This window comes from Musa acuminata, chromosome BXJ3-8 (assembly GCF_036884655.1).
Source record: "Musa acuminata AAA Group cultivar baxijiao chromosome BXJ3-8, Cavendish_Baxijiao_AAA, whole genome shotgun sequence".
Lineage (NCBI taxonomy): Eukaryota > Viridiplantae > Streptophyta > Magnoliopsida > Zingiberales > Musaceae > Musa > Musa acuminata.
Genome location: NC_088356.1, coordinates 2,209,576 through 2,234,851, shown reverse-complemented (window position 1 = coordinate 2,234,851; position 25,276 = coordinate 2,209,576). Strand labels below are relative to the sequence as shown.

Sequence of the window (25,276 nt, the reverse complement as noted above, 5' to 3'; positions counted from 1 at the left end):
GTTGTGTACTACTGAGGAAAAATTTTAAGTGCAAGTACTAATGAATCTTATAGGAGAAACTTGATTATACATAGGTATGACTGGAGCAGTTGAAGAGTTGAACTGCTTTAGAGCTCATATTCGCTTGAGGGAGTTCGACAAGTCGAAGGACAAGGCCAAGCAAGCAAATGTTGATAGCAAAGACACAAAGGAGAATAAAATTGATGTGAGTTCTATAACATGATGACAAAATCCATGCATAAGAGTTGCAGTGTATCTTTTTTTCGATCAAAGGAAACTATTGGAGAACATAGAAGTATTAAAACATATGGTAGAAAACAGTGAAAAAGCGATGATGAGTCTATATGGACTTAACTACCTAAAACCAAGAATCAGTTAGGATGGATGTTGACTCAAATAAGTACAATAGTGCCATAGATGCAGACCTACTAATTATAAAGAAAGATATACATATATGAGGCGATAAATAATAGGGGTGAAAAAGCGATGATGAGTCAATATGAACTTAACTACCTAAAACCAAGAATCAGTTAAGATGGATGTTGATTTAAATGAGTACCATAGTGTCATAGATGCGGACCTACTAATTATAAAGAAAAGGATACATATGCGAGGCGATGGATAATAGGGCTATGAGCATGGTAACATTATGATACCATAGAGACGAGACTTCCATAGAATCATTAATTTTTTACTCTCATGAAAAAAGAACATACGGTCATGAAAGATGATCGAGGAGGTAGAGAATAGATTCATTATATGTCAATTAATATTTTGATATTAAACCATGTCGGATTACATTTATGATCTATCTATTTCAACCCTCTCACGAACAAACATTTTATCCACCACAGCACAAGAATAGATACATCATAAGGAGATGGAAACGGACATTCTACTTTGTATTTTTGATATGAAGATGTGTGTTCGCTGGATTCCGCCGTGGAAATGTCAACCTCTCCATCCCATGAATGATGTGTTTGACTCCAAGCACACTTTTCTGATTCCTCGGTACAATTCAACACTTACCATCATAAAAATGTGATTCCTCGCTCCAAGTCTCCATATGCCTTGACAATACATCATACCCCCATTGACTTGTCTCCTCCAAAATATGCATACAGCTCCAAATAACAGTGTGCGGTGTACATCACGTCACGGGTGGGCCACAACAACCGCTTTAATTTCCGCGCTGGCTGCCCGCTCGCACCGGCTCTTCCGGTGGCTCGCGCCCTCGGGGCTCACCGATCCGACGGTCGAGGTCGCTCCATCGGACCGCTCCCCGTCCGCCAAACAGGGCGCTCTTTATTCCTCACCCGCTTCCTCGAAACAGAAAGAGGAGGCGATGGATTGGAATCGATGCCCAACGAGAGCGAGATGGATCAGTACAGGTAAACTAAATCATATAAAAAAAGGAAGCAATCATCGACTCGTCCTTCCTACCCGGAACCTTACCTTCCTTGGAGAGACGGTGTCAAGTGGGTCCCATTTGTGATCTTACAAATAACCAGGCACGTAGGTTCGACGGGTGGACTTGCAAAGCTGATTTAGAGCGAGAGATTCTTTCGCGGTGTTCCCCTCTCTCTCTCTCTTTGGGGTCGCCCTTTTCTAGTTTAATACCGGATCCATTTGTCTTTTCCATTTTTTATTTTATTTTTGGGTCCAAGCTTCCGTTTGCTTTTCGGGAGGGCGATCGATCGGGGGAGAGGGAGGCGACGACAGAAGGAATCCGAAGAGGGGAAAGGAGATCCTTCAGCCCTTCCTTTCCCCAACATCTTCTTGGTCTCGATTCGACACGGGCGGGGGATTCGGGGTCATTTGGGGGCCGGGGGTGGCCGATGTGGTGATCTCGAAACCCTCGTCGAGCGAATCGGGCAGCGCAATAGCCGCAGAGGTGGCGGCGTGCCGGGGGAGCAGTGGCATCGTACCGGAGATTTAGGGAACCCCATCTTTCTTGGTTTTGACTCCGGCCGGCGAGGGTAGCTGCCGCGATGGAGGTGGATGCCTCGATGTCGACGGATCCCGACCACGATCCGGCCGCGGAGAACCACCTTGATGGCTCCGGTGAGCCCTCGTCGCCGCCGACGCCGGCGGTCGGGCAGGGTCAGCCCGTCTTGGTTGGGCCGAGGCCTGCTCCGACGTATAGGGTGGTGAATTCGATCATCGAGAAGAAGGAGGACGGGGCTGGCTGCCGATGCGGGCACACGCTCACGGCCGTCCCGGCAGTCGGGGAGGAGGGAACGCCGGGGTTCATCGGCCCGCGGCTTATACTGTTTGGTGGTGCGACGGCGTTAGAGGGCAATTCGGCAGCACCACCATCTCCGGCAGGGAGTGCTGGAATCCGTATTCACTCTTTCTTGATTTCTTGACCCTTTTTAGCAGTACAAGTTTCTCGCTATATTCGATCGAATCTTTTAAGTCTTTTGTTCTAAGGGGGCCTTCATCGTAAGCAATTTTAGTCCTCTGATAGTTAGATTTACAGATTTGAAACTTTCTTGAATTTTGTGGAAGTTTTCCTATGTATTCATCAGGTTGGGGAAAGGGAGTTAATTATCATAGGTTTTCGTGTATGTTAATGGATTTAGCGCATGGTGGGCCATATATATACAGGCTTGGAATTGCATTTTTTTTGTTTTAGCGGGTAACATTTTTCATTCTTTAATTGCAGGTCTCGCAGGTGCAACTGCTGATGTTCATTGTTATGATGTGCTCTCAAATAGATGGACAAGGTAAATCTGTTGATAAACTCACAACATGGGCTCCTGATTTCATGAATTTATACTGGATGTTGCTTCATCTGAGCAAATTAACAATCTTATGAGAGCAACATTGTGTATAGTTATTTAATGAATTATCCCTTTGGTCATGTTGGAGCAATCTCTTATTATTGTAGTTGTGCCTGTGGCATTGATTGGTATCAGGTTGATGCCCCTTGGAGAACCACCATCGCCCAGGGCTGCACATGTTGCTACTGCTGTGGGAACTATGGTGGTAATTCAGGTAGCCCTAAAGTAAATATTTTTGATAGTTATACTTTAAAATATGATATTATAGTCACATAGCTCACCCAGAGGGTTGTTCACATAAGACGCAGTTGCATAAGAATTCTTTCTTTCTTTCTTTAATTTATTGGAAACCATATAAAGGCTAGCTTCTAGAGACAATTTGTATTTTGGGTTTATAATCAGGGTGGAATCGGCCCTGCTGGTTTGTCGGCTGAGGATCTTCATGTTCTGGACTTGACACAACAGAGGCCACGGTGGCATAGGTTATGATCAAATCTAAGCATTCATCTTGAGCAACATGTTCGCCTTGTAGTTGTCAAAACTGATCTATAACATTTATGATATAGAGTTGTTGTCCAAGGACCCGGCCCTGGACCACGTTATGGTCATGTGATGGCTTTGGTTGGGCAAAGATTTCTTCTGGCTATTGGTGGTAATGATGGTAGGTTTGTGCAGATAAAATCTGACATGTTCCAGAACAGTATATGTTTTTTGCATTCTATGTTTTCACAGATGAGGTTTATGAGAAAAAGAGTAAATTTTGTCAGGTAAGCGACCTTTAGCTGATGTTTGGGCCCTAGACACTGCTGCCAAACCCTATGAATGGAGAAAATTGGAACCAGAAGGTGAAGGCCCACCACCATGCATGTAAGTAATTGAGAGTTTGATTTGACCAATGAGGTTCTTGTTATACTGTTACAGGGATAATGTGGTATTCATTGCATCTTTCGGCATTGCCTCTAGTGTTAGCACTCTTGTGCATCCAAAAACACTTGATGCAACATGTAAACATTGCTTCTTTAGAGTCATCCTTACATAATTGTGAATATGTTTCCAGCGTATTATTATTTTTGCCTATCTGTCAACTACACAAATTTTCAGTGTTTCATAATGAAAAGAAACTGTAAGAACTATAAGGATTGGTTTGTATGATAATAATTATGATCCAGTCATGGAAAGCATGGGTTTTGCAAGCTGAGGATGTTCTAGATGGCAAGTTGGTCTTTTATGCCCAGAAGGTGCTGGAACATGACAAATACGATGGAAAGGTGTTTTGCCATAGTCCGCATGCTCAGCAAGTTTGATGCGAGCATTCACAAAATTTCGGCGAGCTTACTAAACTTTGTTTTTGTGGCTTTTTGTTGGTCTCATCTGTGTTTCATTTTGATTATGATTTACATAATCATAATAACACAAATAAAAAGATACAATTCAGTCCACAAAACAAGAAACATCATTGTTCAACACGTTGTCCTATTCAGAAAATATATTTGTGTATATGGTTAAATCAACGTCATATACAATCCCGTACAAGTATACTGTGGCTGAAATAAACTCATTGATAGACACATTTCAAGTTCTGATGCATGATGAATTTAGTGAGCCTTTTAGAATAAGCTAAGTCCATGAAAGCTAGTTGTTAGACTGGCTGATTTTTCCCCTGGAGGAGGAACCAATATAAGTTCTATTGAAATTGATAAGTGATGGAAGTTCTTAGTAACACCTGTTTCAGTAGTCGAATAAGAACTTTTTATTTTGATATTAAATCTATTAACAAGTCGCAATTGAAAGAATGATTCTAATTGATTGAACCTAAAACCAGGTTAAGAGTCATGGACTGTATTTCAGACAAGTTTTTTTTGTCTTTTTTCCCCCCAAAAGGCATGTGACTATTTCAGATACTTCATGTCCATTTTCATGTGGAGTTTGTGGTCTGTATCTTCCTACATTCTGTTTCTATTTAAGATGTTAAAATCTTTTACATTGATTTTTGTCTTTGTATTTAAGATGTTCAACTGTGTGCTTTGCAATTAAAAAAATGTAATACCTTCTCAATCATTAATGTTAAATTTTACCACTTGCTTTTGTTTAGGTATGCAACTGCAAGTGCACGCTCTGATGGTCTTCTTCTGCTATGCGGAGGGAGGGATGCTAACAGCGTGGTGAGTAAAATATTTCTTTTTTTTTTATTGTTGATAGTTGTACTCGGATGACATGTAAGACAATCAGTAGGAGGAAATTTGTGGTTTTTTTTTTGTTGAAGTGCAAAGTCTTTAGTTGGATGGATTAGGGCCAAATAATCTGCTTAAAGGGTGCAAGGTTGCTAATTAATTTGTTTTTTTTCTCAAGTGCCAAGTATGTCCCTATTTTCCTGTTGGAGGGCCTATGTTCTAGATAGAAAGTGCCATGTGAAGCACGTGGACTTGTGGTGTAGTGATAAGTAGTTTTATGGTCACATGGACTTTTGTTTCTTGGATGTGTTTGCATGACTGCATCTCTTCCTAGGATGAATGCCTTTTTATACTTCTAAAAGAGTCAAAAGTTCTGATTGTTGAGTTTTTTCGCGTGTTGTACATGCATCTGCATATGCATAATTGGTGAAAATTGATTGTCATACTATTTTGTGAGGTGTTGTATTTGGGACAGACACCAAATACAAGCTTTTCCTGTTGTATTTAGTTACCAAAATATTGAAACTCGAAGGATCCTTTTGGGCACACTAATAAATGTTGCTCTTCAAGAAAACAAGCATCAGCTAAGGAGTTGTGGGGGAAGCATTGGCCAAAGGTGGCTGATGCAATCTCGCCTCTAAGCAGCAGCTAAGAAGTTGTGGTATCCATCACGGTCGTCAAAGGAACTACCATCGCGTAAAGCATATAGGTATGGTTCATATTGCTTTTGGAAGGTAGGGTTCCAGCAGACAGCAGTTTGAGACTTGGGAAAATTTGATGATAGTTCACAAGATTTGATTCAGGATCAGGGCCTGATAATGGTGATGCGATGGAATCAATTGGATTGGATCAACAAGATTGGAAAAGGCCTAGAAAACAATTCAATTTTATAATAAAAATTTAAAAAATATAAATATAGAAGATAAACACATTAAAAGGTTTATATATATATATATATATATATATATATATATATATATTTATATAGTATTTTACATGATATCAATTTTCTAACGCATAATACATATCTTGCCCATAAAACATAATAAATATCATTAAATAAAAAACAATGTCTAATACCAAAAAGTTTGCAGTGGGATGGGTATGTAGCATTCAGTACTAGGCAACAAATAAGAAATTAAGCATTAGACAAGAGGTGAAATTAAATCATAAATCATTATGATCAACAAGTTTATTGGTCACATACTAAACCACAAAATCAAACACTAAATATTATACCTTGTAATGGTAAATACACTTAATAGTTAACTGAGGGGATATAAATAATGTAAGTTATTACCATTGATTTAAAAAGTGCTAGGCGCAAAAAGGCGCTAAGGTCCAAAAACGCTCGAGGCACTAGGCGCTCGCCCGAGCGAAGCGAGGCGCTAAAATATAAAAATATATAATATAATTAATAATAATTAACAGTATTAAAATCAAAATAATATATTATTAATCTATTAACAGTATTGAAAATTAATAATTTCAAATAAACCTAACAATATTAACAGTATACTGTTAACAGTATACAGAAGGAGAAGAAGGAAGAGTGTAAGGGGGTGCTGACTGAGAAAAGAGGAAGCGGCAGCGGGAGTGTAAGGAGGCAGCGGTAGTGGGAGCGGGAATGTAAGGAGGCAGCGGCAGCGGCAGCGGGAGTGTAAGGAGGTAGCGGCAGCGGGAGCGGCGACAGCGGTAGCAGCGGCAGCGGGAGCAGGAGCGGCGGCAGCGGTTGCGAGTAGCGACAGCGGCGAGCAGCGAGAGCGGGAGCGGCAGCGGCAACGAGTAGGGTTAGGGTTGGGCAGCGACAGCTGATATCGGTTTTAGTTGGTTCGATTGAACCAACTAACCACCGGAGACTGAACCAGACCTAAAATCCTGGTTCGGTCGCTTGGTTTAACCCAGGCGCTCGCCTGAAGCGCCCAGCGCCTGGGCTCGGGCGAGCGCCCAGGCGGCGCCTCTTTGAAGCGCGCCGCCTGGAAGTTTAGCGAGGCGCTCGGGCCTTACCTCGCCTCGCCCGAACGCCTTTTTAAATCACTGGTTATTACATCCAATCAATAATGACAACATAGGGTCAAATGTTGAGAGTTGCTCCTGCTGCTTCACTTCACCAATGTGATAGATTGGCACGAGGTTGAGTCCACTAGCATAAAGAAATCTTGATTTGGCTGGTAGAACATCAGCTTATCGGTGAGAACAGCTGAATCAGATGTTGAGAGTTGCTCCTGCTGCTTCACTTCACCAATGCGATAGATTGGAATGAGGTCGAGCCCACTAGCATAAGGAAATCTTGATTTGGCTGCTAGAACATCAGCTTGTTGGTGATAACAGCTGAATCAGATGGAAATTGGAATTGTGCAATTCTTTCATGGAATTAGAAATTTTGAATTTTCTGGTCAATTCTGAACAGTTTCATCCATTCTCACTGATGATGTTATATCAGCTAGATCGTAGTTTCTCCATTCAAAAGGGATCGATCGATCGAGTTTGAAGACTGTGACGACTCTTTTGAAATCTTCTTTTTACATATAACAAAAGCTAACAGAACTCCGTATGTCAAATTAAAACATGTTAAATTTAAGGGCATCTTTGTCTTCTTTATTTTATCATAATATTGTTCCAGTTAAACTTGTCCTGATTCTATTTAGTTATGTTTTGGATGAACTTTGGTGACAAAGCCAAACAACGGGGTCATATTTGTTAGGTTTTAGGGTTTGAGGGATATGTAGTAAAGTGGTGATTTTGAAGGATAAATGGGATATGCCCATCAAAATTCCCAATTTTTGAGGGATCAGTGCCCAAAGTTCCCAAGATGAAATCACATTGGTCGTTAAGATGTTTATGAGGCACTAAGTTCTTATCAGCTCCAAAATCATTTTCAACTTTGTTTCTCTATTTATGATTTTGCTACCCTAAAAAACTTATACCATTTATCTTTTATGTTTTCATGTTCTATATATTTGTAATTACTGTTCATTTCACATCAATTCATAAGATGACTAATCTCTATCACCATCCACTTGCCTTGCTAATCCAAGCAAATTTAACTTTTCAAGTTTTAAAAGTTACCGGTCCTGTCTTGGAAATATTCTCTTTCATCCTAAGTTTGTATGTTTTATGTCACTCCATAGCTACATAGGCATGAGAATTTTGTTGTAACATTCAGATCTCAGTGAGAAATTAGCTACACTATTTTCAGCATATTAGTTTATGAACTGAACATTAATCACATGACTCAAAAATGCATATTTTAGCATCAAGGATGGTTCTAGCAGTCCGTACCAAATATATTTAACAGCATGCTTTTTAGCACCAAGGATGATTCTAGCAGTCTGTACCAAATATATTTAACTGTATGCTCCATCCTAGGCACTAATTAGGTCAATAATCTTAACAAACCCATGATACAAAAATAGGATAAGCTAAAGAGCATTATAAAGTCAACAAAATGTATGAGTTACAAGTCTGCATAAATTTATCCAACATATGACAAAGGAATAAGACCTTCACAAAATTCATATATATATATATATATATCAATGAATGTATTAACAAAGCTTCATATGTCTAAATGTATGTATGTTGGATATGTGGCTTACTAGTAATTAGGGTCTTTCATCACAAAAAGTAAAATACATCAGTGAGAATCTTTGCACAGATAGGAGGGATATGGTATGATCTCGTGATCAGTTTGGACTGGTCATGGCTCATGATTGACCTGGCTTTGGTGGACCCAACATAATCTCAGTTATAGTATTAGCATACTTTTTAACTTTTTAGGTTTTCTTTTTGGGATTTGGTCCTGCTTCCCTGATTACTTGTTCTTGAAACCTCGGATGATGAGCATGGATAAAGTTTGGTTATGTACTTTATGTTAAGCATATAAACTGATGATATTCCTAAGTGATACTTGTCTTATGAAGACATGATGACCATGTAGGATCTCTTGTAATTATTTGTCTGCGATTTCATTAACTGTTACTGTGGTGAGCTGATTAGTGAACATTGTGTTGATTCTGTAGCCTTTATCAAGTGCATATGGTCTTGCAAAACACAGGGATGGGCGTTGGGAATGGGCTATGGCTCCTGGTGTCTCTCCGTCTCCAAGATACCAGCATGCAGCTGTGAGATTCTCATTTCTTTTTGCAACTGTTTTCCATTCTTATTGCTTATTATTACAACACTAGATATTTATGTTCAGAAGCATTGTTTTTTTAGGTTTTTGTTAATGCAAGACTTCATGTGTCTGGAGGGGCCCTTGGTGGTGGACGGATGGTAGATGACTCTTCAAGCATTGCAGGTAAGTTGCACTCATTCAAATGGAGGCGTTTAGGTGGACCGATTTCTTTCATGAATCCTTGTGATAATATTAACTCATTTAGTTAGAAGCATACTGACTGGTTTTAAATCATTCCTTTAAAGCTTTGTACTTATTGGATGTCTAAATATGATTGGAAAAAGGTGCTGATGTTATCTATCCACTGACTTAGCATTTCTGTAGGTGGACACCAAATTGTGAAATACTTGTATCCAGGATTCATTGTGCAACTGATGGTTTTGTTCTTTAATGATGCTGTCTGAGTGAATACTTGTGCATATTTTGGTTACTAGAGAAACAAAATTTTGAAATTGGCAGGGTTAGGAAATTGAAAATAGGTCTGGAAGATTGGTGTTATTATAAACCAGGAACATTTATCCAGAATGAATTATCCCTTATGTTAATGTTGGAGGAAAATTCTTGTTTCCTTTGTTAATTGAGCTGAAATTGTCAACTGGAACTGGTACAACCATAATATTCATTCAAGTTAGGCTAAAATGTCGAAGTACAAAATATGATTGTTTTGTCAGAGTACATCAAGGTTGAAGCTTGACATTTGCAACATATTTATTATAGTTTTCATCTAACATGAATAATGAAATATGGCTGAACTTTTGTAGCTATAAAGATTGCATTATAAATATTTGATTAATTATACGTCAAAATGTATATGATCTTAATTTTCTTACCGGGAAAGTATTTTGAAGACTAAGGGAAATCTGAAAAAAAACCACCAAAACTTGTGAAATGAGATGGACTCAGCAAAGTAGTGGCAAATTCTTTTATAGTATTTTTTTTCGTCTTTTTATAAATTATACACAATACTTTAGGACTTCGAGTCCTTGAACAAAATCTCAAGCAATATTAGTGACCATGAGAAGAACATGTAAATTAAAGGAAGTGAAGGTCTGGACACAAAATTATTAAAGCAGTGTTCTATTTTCTTTTAATAAATTAGATGCAATAATTTAGGATTTATTGTGAACAAGATAACAAGCAACTAACAATTCTAAGAAGAAAGTATAATTAATAGAGGAATTATGCTAAGGTTGCTTATCGACATATTTATATTAGAGACGGAGGTGCTTTGGTGCTCTTCTATATCTTAATCTACTGAACGTCAGTATGATACTAGTGATTCCAGCTGATATACAGACCCTGACTAGTACCAACCGAAAAAAATTAATAATAACCTCTCAGACCATATGGTCCAATACTGGTCCTTTGTTGGACAGATATTAACCAGTTGATTTGTACCATATTGATCCATGTTTAAATACTTGCTTGATTTATAGATTATGTTCGAATCATGGGTCTATCATGTATTGTTTTTTTTTTTTTATGACTGTTTGTTACATTGCTAACTTGTTAAATGATCATATATTGTTTTTGTTGAGATATTACTATATTACAGTCCCATATGATATGTATGGTCAAGATAGATATCATCAATGAGACCTTTTTTTTTGTGATTGGTGTCATAGATGATTGATTGTCATTCAGAGTCATTATTACCAAAAAATAAAAGTTATATTTTATTGGTTTATCACATTGGTAGGACCAAAATTCATACCAAGCTTGAGGACTCATTGTATGGTACTGGTATTTAGAGGGGCCTGATATGTGTCTTGTCAGTCCTTGTTGTAATCAAGTTATTGACTGGGTGAAGTTGTTTAAAAAGTGTTTCTTAGGAGCAGCACTTCTAAAGCAGATGTAGCTGTTAGTGACCTTACAGATGAAATGCCTTAATTTGCTAATAATTATCTGGTATCTGGTTCATTGTCAGAACTGGAACCAAAATCAATTTGGAATTTAAATCCATCTAGTTTATGAATCATTATATCTATATTATTTTTTCATGAAGATATGTAGCTATAAGAAAATTGACTTCATATATGCACAAATTTCACAAATATTTAAATTATTGAGATCTAATACATAAAGAAAGATATTCTTGTTACATAAAATATCTTTCTTCAAATTGGGATTGAGAATTGAAACACTATAACATTAATAGGATTTTGACACCCCTCAAATAGAGATTGGATTCACTCAAAGAGTAGGAATCGAAGTCCAAGATTGGCATCAAACTTTAGAAATCAGAATTGTCCACTTTTGTTCTGATTCAAGTGCTCAATCCCTGAAACAAAAGCCGTGTTGGTTTTGCTATTTTAGAGTACTAACATCACTGTCGTCATCCACTTTCCAAATTCTGCTGAAGATTTCCATGGAGCTTGTTTGAGTCAATGTTTTTCTTCATAGTAAGTGATATCGATATTGAAAGGCTTCAATGAGCACTAGTAGTAGGCTTAGATTAGATCAAGTCATGCTTTGTCCTTCAGATACTCAATTGAGGAAAACTATGTTGAACATAGAAGTAGAATTATAATTTTGAGTTTGATGATAGTATGAATGTTTTAGTCCCAGTTGAATTCACAAATATGAAGTATATAATGCCATTGTCCACATGCATTTAAAAGATTTTTTGTTTTTATCAAATGTTCTCTTTAGTCCCAGTTGAATGCAAACATGTGAATTACATAATGCCCTAGTGCATAATAATTTCATCAATGTTCTCTTTACTTCTTCCAGAATACTGTTTATGTTCTATAACAACTTCTTTTCCTGCAGCTGAAGTATATGTTGGCTTAGTTGTTCATATCCTTTGTTTCATTCTTTGCAAACAATGTTTTCTGAAGCAAGCCGTGGAATGGAGTCCACATGGTTGCCCATGGTTGCCCATGGTTGCTGCATGTAACTGTTCATTGAAATAAAGAAAATTGGTTCTTGCATTGATAATGTTGATGTGTTATTTTGGCTATTAATTTCTTGTTGCATGATTACAATGTTTCTTTAAGCATTTTTCCACAAATTACATATATAACAGTTATCTTGGTTTCTTAAGTTCTTCTCTGTGCTTTGTTTGGGTTAGTGTTGGATACTGCTGCTGGAGTTTGGTGTGATACAAAGTCTGTTGTCACTAGTCCCAGGACAGGTAGATATAGTGCAGATGCAGCTGGTGGTGATGCATCTGTTGAGCTCACACGGCGTTGTAGGCATGCAGCCGCTGCAGTTGGAGATTTGATCTTTATTTATGGAGGGTTACGTGGAGGTAACAATCAAACTTATTTATCTGTTCTAAAGAGTATTGGTTTTCATCCTTCTTTTAAAGGAAAAAAAAGGAGGAAAGAGAAGGGGCATGAGTTATCAAAATTTCACCTCTCTAGATTATCTTTATGTCATGAAAATGTTTCTGAGTAAGGGCTTTTGAGTTTTGACATATCTGTTTGTGCAAATTTTGGAAATAGCATATTTGTTCATACAAATTTTACTATATAAACTCTTTCAAATAGTAATATTCTCCACATGTATCTCTCACATTGATATACATCCATAAAACCCAGCTTAACTACTACCAAATGTAGCGATCAATAGCTAATTTTAGTTAATGAGAGTATATAAAAATGTACGAGGAGAGGTAGAGGAAGACCTAAAAATTTTTAATAGAAACTATAAATAAGGATGTAAGTATTCTGAATTTAATGAAACATATGGTGTCTTACGTATCTCAATGGTGGCAAAAGATCTATGTAGCCGACCTCAAATAATTATAATTTATGATTTTTTGTTGTTGTTATTGAATACATAAAAATATAATAGAACTATAATACACTTAATGTTCCTGTCTTATAACAATCAAGAAATAGGGTATTAATATTAGAGCTTTATCCAACCATTAAACGACAGTCAGCTGAAGAAGATTTACTTAAAGATGTTATACAATTTTTTTGAGTTTTGCAAGGATGCATTTGCTAAACTCATATTTGGAGGGATAAATATGAAAGTGAACAACTTTGGAGGGTTATGTATGCCCATTTTTCCTTAAAAGAAAATGCCATCATTTTGATTCTTAGCAGGCATGCATTATTCTTGGGCTTTTTATCGGCTGACAATTTATTTACTCAGTGAGAGATTTATAACCATTTTCATCAATATTTCATTTTTATCTGTAGGTTTGTTCAGGATTTGTTTTAAAAAGTGAAATATGCTCATTGTCAATATTTCATGCATCCTGAAATAATCTACCCTAACTAATCTTTTAAGATTTGACCAAATTTTATTACTTTGTACTAGCATGTCGATATTGATCTGCTCACGATAAATTTTTGAACCTTTATAAATAGGTTTGTTGATTTGTTTTTCATGAATATCATTGTCCTGTTATCATGCTGTACAAATACACTTTTGTTCAAAAAATTTATTATCTATAGCTGAGAAGGTAGGCATAAATACTGTGGGATATCATACACAGAATCTTATTGTCTTACGTGTTCATGGTTTGTGTAGGCCCATGCATATCAATTAGCAATGGTTTGAGCTTTAAAATGTTTACTGGAAAGTCACCTATCTAATTAGAATATTAATTTTGAATTGCAAATGTTGTCTAAATAAAACAGCTGAACAGTGCAGAAAAAGTTCTTGATATTTGATTGTGCTGATAACTGACATGGATGTGGTGCAATTCTCTTGGATCTGTGGCCTGTCATTGATTCATTTTTATTTTTCATTATCATAATTCTTTACAATGTATATGCACTATCATAAAATTAAGATTATGGGAAAAAAGTCCAAGCAAAGAAGAATAAGTAATATTATGCTAGCATGACCACTTAATTACAATCTTTGAAAACCACCAGTCTCTTTATAGTTTATACTCTTTGATAGAACCATAAACTGATAAATCTGTTGTTGGTCTTTGGAGCAAGAACTTTAGAATAGGTATGTCTCAGACATAATTGTATGGTTAGATGAAATTCATTATGTTGAGTGAAATATTATACTCCGCTTCTTGAAGAGAGATTAGTTTTACAAAAGAATAGAATGTAGCAATGGGTTTGGCTTTAGATGGATTGTGTCTGTAGCTGGATTATTCCTTACATAACAAAATATCATTGTTTTTTAACTATTTTCTTGCATGCCAATCAACATATTGTAATGGATTGGAACATATTGTACCAGAATGACACCTGCATGCACCATTGTGACATATGCCAGAGGTGTCAACCCAACATATTGATAAGCCAATATGTGACATATGCTGACCGGGACAGTGATCATGCAGTGCCAGGAAGATATGACAAATTCCCCTCAACAGCAGTGACAAATTTGCCTACCATTACGTATAACTCCTTGTGATGTGAAACAATAGTCGTTGCCTAACATTGTGTTTTAACTTTTAACTATAATGATCTACCGTTTGTTCCTTTGTTTCAAAATTTTTGGCACCTAAAGTTGAACAGATTTATGAACAGTGAATTAAATAACCCCATACACTGTTGATAGTATTTAGGTTGTGCCAAAAAATTGCAACCGCAGTTTGGAGATATTAGCCACAATATTTGTTGTATATCACCACATCCAATCAATCACAAGCAGGAGAGAATGTCTGGTCTGAGTGGAATCATTTAATGTTGACTTAGATTAAGCTGATAGTGTCAGTAAAAAGCACCATTTGTCATCGGGTACATTTTCTTTTTTTTTTAATTGCTTAATTAGGGTGCCATTTTTGTTCAAAATGATTTTGACCAAGCATTACTAGAGAAGGAAAACAATCCTTTGAATGTCTTAACTCATTGCCGTGTTTTGCTCATATATGTATATCTGTTTTTGTTATCTTGGAATATGCACAACAAATGGAGTTTTTCGATGGTGATGTTTGTTCGAGATCTGTGTGAACTGTCACATGTTTTAGTTCTTAACTAGATTGTGGTTTTGCTGCAGGTGTGCTTCTTGATGATTTACTTGCTGCTGAAGATCTGGCTGCTGCTGAAACAACAAGTGCCGCTTCTCATGCTGCAGCAGCAGCTGCTTCTCTTAATGTACAATCTGGAAGAATGCCTGGAAGATACACATATTCTGATGAAAGATCAAGGCAAGATATTCCTGAAACAGTTCCTGATGGTGAAATCATGGTGGGAACTCCTGTTGCTCCTCCAGTAAATGGGGATATGTACACTGACATAAGCACTGAAAACGCATTGCTGCAGGGATCAAGGTATTCTACTAGTTATCACTAAATATTCGTGTTGTTTTTCGTTTTTTTCCTATAATTTCTTACACAAATTTCTGATGTTAGCTACAAATTGCTAATTTTTTGTCATTCAAGTTCTTAGGTTAGATTGCCTAGAATTTTGTAGAATATGTTGCTTATGGCTGATTTTGCTGCAGGAGACCGAGCAAAGGTGTTGAGTATTTAGTCGAAGCCTCAGCAGCAGAGGCTGAGGCAATTAGTGCTACTTTAGCTGCTGCGAAGGCACGACAAATTAATGGTGAAGTTGAACAATTGCCCGATAGAGATCGTGGTTCAGAAGCCACACCAAGTGGGAAGCCAATCTCAAGCATGGATAAGGTGCCAGATCCTTTTGCAAATAATACACCACCAGCAGGGGTTCGGCTTCACCATAGAGCGGTTAGTGTAGTACGTCAACATGTTGGTTATAGCCTTTTTTTATCATACCAATCAACATATTATCTTTTGGCACTATATTCTCACATTAGCTGTCAGAAAAAAATGATGACACAAATATTTCTTTGACCTTGAAATTCAACATGTGCACCATGCAGGTGGTGGTAGCTGCAGAGACAGGAGGTGCGTTGGGTGGTATGGTCAGACAGCTTTCAATCGATCAGTTTGAAAATGAAGGCAGGAGGGTCAGTTATGGTACTCCTGAGAGTGCTACTGCAGCTAGGAAGTTGTTAGATAGACAAATGTCTATTAATACTGTGCCCAAAAAGGTAGACTTTATTTTTATAAAGTAAAAAACTAAAAACAAGCTATATTTATAAGTTTCATGCACTTTAGAGTTGCATCTTTGGCTTGATTCATGGGAAATATGATGCTTTTTACTTGTTTATATAATCTTGGTTGCTTATATTTAAGATACTGACAATAGCAAATTTGAAATGATTAAAATTTCTTCTAGCACTATTAGTTAAAAAAATCAACCTGCAATAGAAACTCAAGAATTGAGCATCGGAGCTAGTATATCAAATGTGTGCTTATATATGTATCTGCCTATGCATCTTGCATAAAGTGACCTCATCTTATTCCTGGATATATGTAACACTGATCCAGGTTATAGCACATCTTTTGAAGCCACGTGGTTGGAAGCCCCCTGTACAGAGACAGTTTTTCTTAGATTGCAATGAAATTGCAGATCTGTGTGACAGTGCCGAAAGAATATTTACTGGGGAGCCAAGTGTTCTACAAATAAAAGCTCCTGTCAAGATCTTTGGTGATTTACATGGTCAGTTTGGAGATCTCATGCGGTTATTTGATGAGTATGGAGCTCCTTCAACAGCAGGGGACGTAGCGTGAGTATCTTGTTTATATGCATGAATTGTGACTTGATTTGTCAAAGTGATATGTATTAACTTAGATTCCAGCTTCTTCGAGTTAGCATAAATTTTAACTGCTTTTTGTTTTTGCTTCTGATTTGCTGTATAAACAGACTCAATACTCTATTCCAACCTTGTTTAATATACTTATTGTACTTTTGGTTGCATATTCTGAGCTGCTTGCTTCCCATTGTATAATTTTCAGAACATGGACTGCAATTTCTTTGTTAGGATGTATTTTTTAATTGTGTTTAGGTGAATTTTGTCCTTCATGCAATGCTGATTCTCTTTTATGTCTTTCAGTTATATCGATTACCTCTTCTTGGGAGACTATGTTGATCGTGGTCAGCATAGCTTAGAGACAATTTCTCTTCTTCTTGCATTGAAGGTATTATAGGGATGGTCTCATGCATCTAGTGTTGGATTTAGTCTTTCTGCAACTATGATTTAAGAAGATAATTACTTGTTAAAGTAAATATTGATCTTTTTTATTTTGTATGGCAGGTTGAGCATCCTCATAATGTACATTTAATCCGTGGAAATCATGAGGCAGCAGATATCAATGCTTTATTTGGCTTCCGGATTGAGTGCATCGAGCGAATGGTACTTATTTGTTGTTTGCAAGTATTTGAGCTATTTCTTTCTATTCACCACTTTCATTATCTGGAAACAGGGAGAGCGAGATGGGATCTGGACCTGGCATCGCTTTAACCGACTTTTTAATTGGCTGCCTTTAGCCGCATTGATTGAAAAGAAAATTATCTGCATGCATGGTGGGATAGGTCGGTCCATAAATCATGTGGAGCAGATTGAGAACCTTCAGCGTCCAATCACAATGGAAGCAGGCTCGATAGTTCTTATGGATCTTCTGTGGTCTGTGTTCTACAAGTAGCTTTTTGTCCGATATACAATTTAGTTTATCAGTAACTAATGCAGTTGTTAGTTTCCTAATAATTTAGGTCTGATCCTACTGAAAATGATAGCGTTGAGGGGCTTCGACCAAATGCTAGGGGTCCAGGCCTCGTCACTTTTGGGGTTAGAATCTTAGCCTTTACTTTTGTGTGTTTGTTGATGTGCACGGTGATATCAATCTCAAGTGTTGCTGCAGCCTGATCGTGTTATGGAGTTCTGCAATAACAATGACCTCCAGTTGATAGTACGAGCACATGAGTGTGTGATGGATGGTTTTGAGCGTTTTGCTCAGGGACATTTGATTACTCTTTTCTCCGCAACCAATTATTGTGGTATGAATGTGTTTTTAACATGCTTGGCTTCTGATTTTAGGTTGTTGCCCCTAATTTTTCTAAATGGTCTGTGTGGGTATAGGGACTGCAAACAATGCAGGGGCAATTTTGGTTTTAGGAAGAGACCTTGTGGTTGTCCCAAAACTCATTCATCCTTTACCCCCTGCCATTAGTTCACCTGATGCGTCGCCAGAGCATCACACCGAAGATACATGGATGCAGGTATTTCACTGTTCCTTCTACAAATCTAGTTCTCGATGATGCATTCCCCGTGTTCTTGATGTTTTTTTTTCTACTGGCTCCTCGGTTTTTTGATCCTTGGACTGCTTCTTTTGTTGCATCAGGAACTCAATGCCAACAGGCCCCCGACACCAACCCGGGGCCGACCTCAATCATCAAATGATCGAGGTTCTCTTGCCTGGATATAGCAATCATCTGAGAGATGCCGCAGTCAATCATATTCTCTGTCTGGTCTGAGGCTTTACTGGGATATGTGACTGGCCCATTTCAAACACAAGGAACCATTTTTGCTAGTTTGAAGCGACATCGATCACTGCTGTAAAGGTCTATAAGAGGTCAGCACAAGAGCTACACGTTGAAGTTGCAAAGAAAAAGCTGGCATCTGTGGATGAGCAACTGATACATAACCCAACACGTATCATGTGGCTGGTTCACTGCACCTGGATGAAACCAGTCCGAAGCTGCCTCAGTTCCTTGCAAGGTTCACCTGTGTATATGTAGCTGCCGGATAGGTGTGTGTGTACGTTGGTTTTCTATTCACCATTGGAATTATTGATAGGTTCTCTCTGGTATGTATGTATTCTTTGGTGCATTCAGTTTTGTTTGAGGGACACAAAAATAGTTTTGGTAACAGCCACACGAGTTCTAAGATCCATGGGAAGTCCTGTATCATAGCGCTATCTCTACTTGCAGCACTTGTATTTTTGTTGGTGGTGGGTCTGGTACCTGGCGAATTCAAATTTATTCTGAGCAAACATTATGGTCATCCGAGTCTTATTGTAGGAGATTAATATCAGTTGAATCCGCAGGAGATTTGAGCTCTACTGAGGTACACACCTCATCTCCGGATAATTAGTCTCTATTAAATTCTGCGCTAGTTTCTCATCTCCCATGTTAATGTGTCTCACCTCCACTGAGAGTGAAATGTCATGATTTGATCCTTTACAGAAGACATGCATACGATTCCTTGTGTGGGAAAAGGTGTTATTGAATCCATGTTCTGGATTTCCATGTGTTCGTTGTGTTAAACTGATACGCGTAATAATCTCGTTGGGATTAGTTAGGAATCCGGATTTGATAGACCGATTTATTTTGACGGTACGAATTCAATAAAGATTTTGGTGTCTTATTTTGGTGTTTTGGTGTCTTTTTTTTTTTTTAGGGGGTCTACGTATGTGTTTTCATGTGAAACGTTTCATTCAGGTGGTCACCTATGATTAAGAAGTGATGAGACCTGTCCATCCCACCTCCGACGTGTTTGAGGGGAAAGCTAACCCGATGAGACATGTCATGTCCGCAGAACTGCCAGCAGAAATCATCATTGGATGGGTTGGCAAATAATAATTGATACCTGCCATTAGAAAGGAAGATGCAAAGGAAAGTCATCCACGAAAAGCAGGGGAAGAAAGAGAAAGAAATCACCCAGTGACGAGTGATCCATTTCGTCCGAAAAAGAAAACAAAACAAAGAACAGCATCACAAAAATAGAAGTACTAGTATGATTGAGAAGATATGAGGGTTAGGACGGTGGGGAGGCCGATGATGAGGACGATTTGTTGGTGTGGGTTAGGACGATGGAGAGGACGATGATAAGAATGATGATGAGGATGATGATGATGGCGATGCAGGTCCACTTGCGGGTGCTCTTCTGGTGCTGGCGGGCGGCGCCGAGCTGCTCGGTGCCGTGGCGGACGAAGGACTGGGCGCGGCCGACGTTGCTCTCGATGTCGTCCAGCTGCTGCCCCTGCGCCTCCACCAACACCGCCATGTCCATGAACACCTGCTGCAGCTCCAGCAGGCTGCGCTCCAGCTCCGCCACTGCCCCGTGCCACTCCCGGATCTCAGCCACCACGTCCAGCACCCGGCCCCGGCCCTGCTCCTCGATGGCCCGCTGCAAGAACCGCTCCCCCTCCCCCGTCGCCACCAGCTCGTCCACCGTCGCCTCGTCCGGCACATCCCCCGTGACCGTGTAGTAGCGCCGCTCCACCGTCTCTCGGTAGTCGGAGGCGACCTTGGAACGGAGCTCCGCGAAGGCGTCCATCGAGTCGCGGAGCTTCTTGCGAAGGCCGGCGACGACAGAGGTGCGGGTGCGGTCGGTGGTGGTGCCGGGCCCACAGCCGGGGACGGCGCGGTTGGCGGCGTTGGCGCGGTCCAGGGACTCGAGTCGGAGCTTGATGAACTTGGCCTTCTTGAGGGCGAGGGCAACGTCGGCGTCCATGCGGGCGCGAAGGGCGCGCACCGCCGACGCCTCGTGCAGGGACTTCCCCTCCTCGTTTGCCTCGTGTAAGCTGCGGTGCAGGCGCTCCACCTCCCGCAGATCATTCTTGAGGGTCTCCACGTCTTCGAAAAAACTGTCCAGGTTCGCCCCGCCCGCCGCCATCTGCAATTCCGAGCCTCGTCCGCCGCCGGACTCCACGTCTTGTCGCCAAGATGCGGAAGAAAAGAGGTTGTTCATCTCGCCCTCGCTTTGATCACCCTCCCTTCTTTTATCTCAATCACTGAACGATAGATAGGCTCTCTCTCTCTCTCTCTCTCTCTCAACACCTTTTCCTCTTTTATTTCTTAATACTCTACAACTGTAACCATATAACTCGTAATAAATGCCGACGAGAGAGTGAGGGAAAGAGGAGAGCAGTGGAGGTGGATTCGGAGAAGGTCAGTGAGTGGAACAAAAGACACGGTTTTAGACACGAGACAACGCCTCCCTTGGTTTGATTGGTTCTTTGGGTGAACAAGCGAGAAAACGCAAAAATGGAAGGAGAAGGAAAATGCAAGGACGCGTGGCGGAGGAAGAGTCGACGCGGTTGCCACCAGGGTAAGGGGACGGAGGAAACGGGAAAGATGCCGCAGGGAGAAGAAAGGTTCAACGCGGTTTGCCCCCACCATTTATCGGCTCAAATCGCAATAATCAAATCAATCTAAATACCTAATTTTACAAACATCATATGTTTAATTTTATAAATATTAGTGTCGTATAATTTGACCGATATTCCAGCTAAATTAAATTAAATTAAACTAATTTATTTTTTTAATTACTTCAAATTATAAACTGATTAACAAGTCAAACGAATTGAATTAATCGATTTGATTAGATAGATTCAAATAGTTTCCGATTTGAATTATCTTACTTTAATCAAATCGAATCAAAAATAATAATTTGATTCGGTTCCACCGTTAAAAGTTTGGTTTGAACCGGTTTAAAAACATCTAAAATATATCGAGGAACTAATTAAAACAAGTGTTATACATTTATCTGGAACAAACTGAGAAGGACATTGTCCATCCTGAATTTGAGCTATAAAGGGATAAAAATTAAGTGAAACTCCAACTTTTTTCCACATTGAAAGTTTGAGGACAATAGAATTAACTAACAAGGTTAGACTGGATCCATTATCACTAACATGAGCATAGATACTTTAGATCGCCGGTTCAGACTCATCGAGTTAATATAGGTCGATTAACCAATATAAAGGTGTTTGTTGGACTTACTTATATAATCAATATAAAACATTTAAACCTAACATGTAAATTACACATCTCAATTAACAAAATATATAGTCTAAACCAGAATGTTCAGTATCGAGAGAACATTTGGAGATCCCATATCAAACATAGCAGGTAAAGTATGATGTCAAGCTTCGTAGTGTTGATTCATTTCTCGGTTAGACCATCAGTTCAAATCATAGAACAATGCCAATCTATGATCTAAACCAGGCAAAAACTCAAACTTTGAGTTTGTTTCAAGATGAGGAATAGTTTAAAGCTCTTTCTAGTCCTTTCAAATTATTTAGACCAAGATTCGTTATACCGTACCGTACCGACGTTTCGACCCGAGCTCGGTACGATATGGTACCGGACGGTACATCAGGGCATACCGAGCGGTACACCCTGGTATACCAAATATTTTTTTATTTTTTTTCATACCGTAGCAGTGCTACAGTATAGTACCATAGCACTGTAGTAGTACCGGACGGTTCACGTACCGGTAACCTGTCGGACCGGTACGTACCGCCCGATACGGGCGGTACGCTTCGGTACGACAGACCTTGATTTAGACTATACCAAGCCATCATGATGACTCAGATGCATCAGCTTACCTATATGTTATCTACGTAATTTTGTAGATTCATATAATCGATCCCAAATAATTAAGATATATAATTTTGTTATTATTATTATTGTTATAACCACTAAAAGCTAAAATATTATCCTAGCCAATCTAAGTTAGCACATCTAAGCTAATAAAAGGCACACTATCATGTTGCCCTTTATGACTCAATAAAATGCTAACGTGCCTATAGGAAAGAAACGTAACTTAAAAGGATCACATGTATGTACGCGAAACAATTTAATTCTACTAGTCATCAAAAAGACTAAAGCAAACATCTATACATACCAAAATGTGGCGAAGCTATGTCAGACCGCATTCACCGCAACATCATTCACCACCCAGTGCTTGTAGATTCTAACAATAGAAAACAGTAGAAGGCGGTCACGATGAAATCAGGCAAATCGATCGACGGAACCCTAATCAAGATTATTATCTCATAAATGACGAGAAAAGTCAAAATGATTAAGACATCGTAAGGATGTTTAGGGGACGGATCAAAGAATCCAACCAACGCGGGGATCAGCGATTTAACGAGAAGAACTACCCATCTTAGAATTACAACCACCGAATAAGAATGAGGGAAGACTCCAATCTTACGACGAGATGAAGCAAATCAATCGACAGAAACCCCAATCAAGATTCTTATCTCACAATCGAGCGATCCGAGAACCCGATCTAAGAAGACCAGAAAGAGAAAACGAAAGAGGCCTCCATATCTCATGACGAAGTGGGGCAAAACCAATCCGCAGACACCTAACCACGATTCTTATCTCACAATCGAGCGATCCAAGAACCCGATCCAAGAATACCAGAAAGAGAAAACGAAAGAGGGTTCCATATCTCATGACGACGTGGGGGCAAAAACGATTTCTTATCCCACAATCGACCGATCAACGGCAAGAGCGAAAAAAGGATTAGGGCATCGTACAGATATTCAATGCAAGTATCAGAGAATCAAACCCAACCATCGAGAAAACGAGGACGAATTTCGACGCTGGCTGTGATCTCCCATGGCGATCGTGAAGCCAAAGCGGCGATTCGTTCGTCGCCCGCTCCTTCCTCTCCTCTTCCCGCTCTTTCGAGAGAGAGAGAGAGAGAGAGAGAGAGAGGTCGCCCAGAAGACACTGCTATTTAACGTGGTCAAGAACTTGGTCCCACCTCACTACTGTCGTATCAGTTACCCATCAACCCATCTTCTGGTATTAGAGAATGCCACGTAGGATCCCTAATGTGTGGTTATCAGTGTCTCAAGTTATTGGGCAGGTACGTGTGGGGTACGTTAGTTGGGAGGGTCGTTTCTGGACCATTAATATATATATATATATATATATATATATATATATATATATATATATATATATATAATGACATAAGATGAGCTTATGGTAGAACTTGAACTTATTAAGTCTCATTAAAATATAAATCAATAGATAGTGTCTTATCTACTGTTTTAAGCTTTTAAATGAAATTATATTAATAGAAAATTAAGATAAAGAAATTATGATTTGTACAATATTATCCATTGATAATTAAGGAAACAGTGGCAAGAACATTAAACCACCACCCTTTTTCTCAGGCTATTGTGCTTGGCTTGACTGTTTTGCACCTCCAAAGTAGTATAAGACTCCCCCCGGGCTTCCCACACCGGCTTGGATGACACAAGACCTTCTCCAAAGATGGATGCTAGTAAAGGCAAGCCAAACTCCAGCAGAAGTAGTAGACTCCCTCACAAGGCCAAGAAGCTGTCCATCTCCGTTCTGGTCATCTCCCTCCCTCTCCTCTACCTCTCTCTCCTCCACATCCCCCCCTCCAATCTCCTCGAGGACACCACCTTCTGGTTCCTCATGTCCAACTCCATCATAATCATCGTCGCAGCAGATTCTTGCATCTTCTCCTCGTCGAACGAGGCAGGCGATTTGTACGATGAGTTCGTGAAGCATGGCCGGGAAAGGACTGCGTTCCTCGCGAAGCCATCGGTGGAGACTGGTGACGACGACCGGAAGCACAAAGAGCAAGAGTCTGAGGTAGCAGATGACAGGAGTTTAGTGTTGCACGGGAGATCAGTGAACCAGAAGTTAACGCCTGCTGACACAAGCGTCAGCGTGGAGGAGGAAATGCCGCGAAGAAGCGAGGAGGAAACTGTGGTTTTGCGTCAGAGGTCGCTTCCTCCGGTCGGCAAGGTGGAGGAGAGCATGCCACTCCGGCGCTCGGTGACCGAGGGGGAGAGAGAAGAGTACTGCTGCGGGGCGGAGGACGATGAGTACTCGCACATGTCGAACGAGGAGCTCAACAAGAGGGTGGAAGAGTTCATAAGAAGATTCAACAGGGAGATGAGGCTTCAGAGGAGGAACGAATGAGGGGTGTGCATGGGATGTTCTTCCCAATCTTGATACGGCTTTGCTTGATGTGTGCATGTTATGTTCTTCGATTCATCATAATAAATCGTTCCTTCGCATTGACAAGATTATTTTTTGGAACATTTGAGTCAAATATTATTGTACTGCACGTCAAATCCATTTTCCCTTGGAATCCAAAACCGATGCAATGTGAGACCAGCAATAGACATCAATGCTGGAAACCCAGAATCTGATCTCCTGCAATATGCCATGAACAGTTGCAGCAAAGATACATCTCAGTTCCTGCACCACCTCCAATTCAATCCTTCTCACGTCCAAAAGGTTAGTCCATATCTTCCATGTATCATAGCACACAAGTATCAAATTAGAACAACACATTACTGTATGATCACCATCTCAGTATCAGATCATAATGGATTTAATCTTCAACATCAGTTTATTGGTCAGAAATAAAACATTATGAGGTTTTCTTGCTATGGGAGACAAATCACTACTGAACATCTAAGACTGGTTCTGAGTAGCAAACAACTAGAGGGAGCAGTTCATATCAACATCTTCAGTGCCCTACCAACTACGAAAACTGCAGCAGCACTGCTTGCTTTATGAGTTGGGATCTTCTCTGTCCATGGAAGCTCGCTGCACCTTGTGACA

General features: G+C 39.5%; 3 protein-coding genes across 3 annotated transcripts; 2 read left to right on the top strand and 1 right to left on the bottom strand.

Moving 5' to 3' along the window:
• The first annotated feature begins 1,607 nt into the window (after positions 1-1,607).
• Positions 1,608-18,923, top strand: LOC135646106 (serine/threonine-protein phosphatase BSL2 homolog). Its single transcript, XM_065165263.1, has 21 exons — positions 1,608-2,343; positions 2,669-2,729; positions 2,922-3,000; positions 3,189-3,268; positions 3,353-3,447; positions 3,554-3,653; positions 4,879-4,948; positions 8,980-9,081; positions 9,176-9,257; positions 12,208-12,387; positions 15,057-15,330; positions 15,504-15,744; positions 15,900-16,070; positions 16,411-16,649; positions 16,977-17,061; positions 17,178-17,276; positions 17,347-17,546; positions 17,633-17,708; positions 17,782-17,917; positions 18,000-18,139; positions 18,262-18,923. The coding sequence occupies exons 1-21, from the start codon at positions 1,992-1,994 to the stop codon at positions 18,343-18,345; spliced, it is 2,946 nt and encodes a 981-aa protein (XP_065021335.1). The 5' UTR covers positions 1,608-1,991; the 3' UTR covers positions 18,346-18,923.
• Positions 18,924-19,567: 644 nt separating this feature from the next.
• On the bottom strand, positions 19,568-21,127 carry LOC103993979 (syntaxin-121). Its single transcript, XM_009414229.3, has one exon. It carries the CDS (start codon positions 20,610-20,612, stop codon positions 19,677-19,679), a length of 936 nt encoding a protein of 311 aa, XP_009412504.2. The 5' UTR covers positions 20,613-21,127; the 3' UTR covers positions 19,568-19,676.
• Positions 21,128-23,931: 2,804 nt separating this feature from the next.
• LOC103994371 (uncharacterized) lies at positions 23,932-24,730 on the top strand. The gene has a single exon (XM_009414695.3). It carries the CDS (start codon positions 23,945-23,947, stop codon positions 24,623-24,625), a length of 681 nt encoding a protein of 226 aa, XP_009412970.2. The 5' UTR covers positions 23,932-23,944; the 3' UTR covers positions 24,626-24,730.
• The last annotated feature ends 546 nt before the right edge of the window (positions 24,731-25,276 follow it).

Excerpts from the sequence above, each read along its gene's own strand:
- LOC103994371 (XM_009414695.3), top strand. The coding sequence starts at position 23,945 with ATGGATGCTAGTAAAGGCAAGCCAAACTCCAGCAGAAGTAGTAGACTC.
- LOC103993979 (XM_009414229.3), bottom strand. The coding sequence starts at position 20,612 with ATGAACAACCTCTTTTCTTCCGCATCTTGGCGACAAGACGTGGAGTCC.
- LOC135646106 (XM_065165263.1), top strand. The coding sequence starts at position 1,992 with ATGGAGGTGGATGCCTCGATGTCGACGGATCCCGACCACGATCCGGCC. Across the intron at positions 3,269-3,352 it reads CAGAGGCCACGGTGGCATAG|AGTTGTTGTCCAAGGACCCG; the intron begins GTTATGATCAAA and ends TTTATGATATAG. Across the intron at positions 9,258-12,207 it reads TGACTCTTCAAGCATTGCAG|TGTTGGATACTGCTGCTGGA; the intron begins GTAAGTTGCACT and ends TGTTTGGGTTAG.